At 51.5% G+C, this 3,034-nt stretch overlaps 1 protein-coding gene across 1 annotated transcript; it reads right to left on the reverse strand.

Moving 5' to 3' along the window:
* Nucleotides 1-551: 551 nt before the first annotated feature.
* LOC108925523 (amphoterin-induced protein 3-like) lies at nucleotides 552-1,991 on the reverse strand. Its single transcript, XM_018737539.2, has one exon. The coding sequence runs from the start codon at nucleotides 1,989-1,991 to the stop codon at nucleotides 552-554; it is 1,440 nt and encodes a 479-aa protein (XP_018593055.1).
* Nucleotides 1,992-3,034: the final 1,043 nt, after the last annotated feature.

Raw genomic sequence — 3,034 nt, forward strand, 5'->3', positions numbered from 1 at the left:
TTCGAATCTTTTTATTTCTTGACAGACACAGCCACTTTGCTATGAGTACACTGGGATTGTTGGTGGTATTTCTATTTTGCTTTTCCAAAAAAAAAAAAAGAAGAAACTCCTAAACCTATCCTCTGGCTTCTAATTCCTACCTTGATCCTAGCCTGTAGTAAGGGGTTCTTCTAGATTTGAAGTCCACATCAACCCTACTTAGTTAGTGGCTGTGTGTGCAAAATCTAGTACTGAAAATGATATTCAATTCTTAATTCATCAAAAAGAACATCCCTGGCTTTGATGTACTGAAGGCTCAAACTAAGGAGTGCTTCTTTACTCGATATTTTCTTTGTAGATTACTGTATTTACACAGTTTTGTTTACTTCACACACGTTCGGAATCCATTACAACATCTTTTCAATCTAGCAGCCAGTGATGCTGGTGCAGAACCGACCGAGCTCTATTTGCCAGCTGTGTGGGCCTCCTGACTCCATGCTCATACTGCCATGGCCGAAAGCCGACTGCCTGCTGCAGAGTCCACTTTCACAGTAAACAGCAGGTTTCCTGCACTATGGTGTCACGGTTCTGCCCACGAAGAAGGAACTGATGGATTTGGGCTCTGGCATCAGTGAGGCCCGGAGTCGTCCGTTCTGTACCTCCCTCAGAGGCTCCAGAAAGACCACATGTTTATTGGTGCCAGGCTTGCGGCCTGGACCCTCGGTGCCAGATGGTGGTGACTTGTGAAGGTTGGGTTGTGTGATCTGCTCACTGATAGGGCTGGGGGCAGGGGGCAATGGGGGGCGTGTGCGACACCAGCAGCGGCAAGGCGTCAGGTAGAGGTACATGAGCACCAACACCAAGCTGACCACACAGCCCAGCAGGGTAGTGAAGCCCGTGTTGAAGGAGTCTGCGGGGCTCCGTCGTGACACCACTGTCACGTTGACCTCCCAAGTTCTGTTGTACAGCTGCATCCGGTCTACTGCCATGCACATGTAGATGCCTGAGTCCTCGGTCTGTGCAGCCTGGATCAACAAGCTGCCGTTGGGGAACAGGCGCAGCGTCTGGTTGTTGCCCGGAGGAGCGATGTACTCCTGGCTGGGTGAGACCCACAGGTAAGACAAGCTCTTTCCATCTATGGAGGTCAGACAGTCCAGCAGGACAGGATCACCTGCAGATGCCAACAGGTTTGCTCCTGGCTCCCACGTGAGACTCGAGCCTGGCAGGGTGCAGTTCTCAAAGAAGCGACTGTTGTGAAGGAAGTGCACAGAGACCCGGTGCTCACCGTACACCAGGCAGGTGTGCTGCTCTCGGTAGTCCCTGACCGAACCAAAGCCTTGCTTCTCCCAGCGTCGCAGCACAGTGTACAAGTCACAGTCACAGATCAGAGTGTTGTTATGCAAGAAAAGGCCGCTTTGCACTGACACGGGCAGCACCGTAATGTCCTCTAGTGGAAGCCGGGGCAGACGGTTGGAGGACAAGTCCAGCGTTCTCAGGAAGGGATGGCTGTGACCCTTGATGGAGAAGAAAGGAAAGTCTGTGAGCCGGTTGTGACTCAGGTAAACCTTGCGCAAGTGGCTGAGCCCAATCAGGGCCCTGCTCTCGATGCGCACAATGCGGTTGTTGAAGAGCAGCAATTCCTCCAGCACGCCCAGGTCTTGGAAATAGTGGTGCTCTATCACGTGCAACTCATTGGAGGACAGATCCAGATGTCGCAAGCCACGGCCGACACCGCGGAACGCTCCATTTAGGAGCCTGGCTAGACGATTGTGAGCCAGACGCAAGGCATTCAGACGAAGCAGTCCCGCGAGACCACCATCCTCCAGCTGGGTCAGTCGGTTGTGGCTGAGGTCCAGGACTGCGGTGGTCACAGGCATCTGCGAGGGCAGTTGTTCCAGGCCTTGGGACACACAGGTGAGGATGTCTGAGGCACACAGGCAACCCGGTGGGCAGCTGCCCCCTGCCAGCTGGAACAGGAGCGAGCTCAGCACCACGCTCTGGGCACAGATCATGGTGCCAACAGGAAGTTGTGCCGCATGGATGAAGCAGCAAAGTCTGAAAGTGACAACGCAGATGAACTCTGTGAGAAGGTTAGAACCATTCCAGCTGTACTTGCATAACCCTACTACAAAGATGGGCTCTGTAAGAACTATTTCAGGAAGAAAAAAGAGAAAGAAGGAAAATTAATAGTGTGACTACAGTCTATTTTCCGTAATTAAATAGATCCTTTGGGAAAGTTATGGATTGACTCTTTCTAAAGAAGTTCACTGAACAACGATTGTCTTGATTGTTGGTCTTTTACCATCTGCAACATGGTTCTTTCTGAAACAGTACAATACGCTCTACTTCCAACTTCCAGCTCCCCCAAGTCCCTTAGAGCGTGAAAGATTTAATCTCCTCTCTGCAAAAATGTTTTTTAATCCAGCCACAGATCCCAGCCGATTTGAGTCTGCTGCCATTCAGCCATTCATTTTAGGCCAAAGAGTTGAGATTTGACAGTAAGGCTGCTGTTGGTTGCATCAAAATTCACAAGGCATCACGCCTCGTGTATCTCTTGCTCTGTGTCCGCACTGGGGGCCGAGACCTGTCCCTGCTAGTGGGTGACACGGTGCTCTGTGGTGGCTCCAGCTTGCGAGGTTGTCCAGGACAGGACTAGTCTGATCTAAACGTTGGCTGACCCAACCAGTTGCCGCAGACCTTTCCACAGAGCTGGGGCAAAAAAACAATGATCATCAGCGTTCTGTGCCATTCGGTTAGTGCTGCTGTACAAGCTGTTTGCACTTACAGGAGCGATCCTGGTGTTGGCCACGTGGTGAACTCTCTCGTTGGCGGTCCCAGCCAGGCGAGACAATACGCAGGAATCAGACTGCTGACTGAGCAACTAAAGCCCGTTCCCTGCAGATGCTTTTTAATCATCCTGTCTTGGCTGGCAGGTGCCCTCCTGCTCAACTCCAGACGATGAGCCTGTCCCGTGGTCCCATTAGTCACTTTTTCCAGAAAAAGGTCCCGAACAAGTGTTTTCCTTGCAGCCGTCTGTCCTGGCTAGAGAGTAAAA

The sequence above is a fragment of the Scleropages formosus genome, chromosome 1 (genome assembly GCF_900964775.1).
Source record: "Scleropages formosus chromosome 1, fSclFor1.1, whole genome shotgun sequence".
Lineage (NCBI taxonomy): Eukaryota > Metazoa > Chordata > Actinopteri > Osteoglossiformes > Osteoglossidae > Scleropages > Scleropages formosus.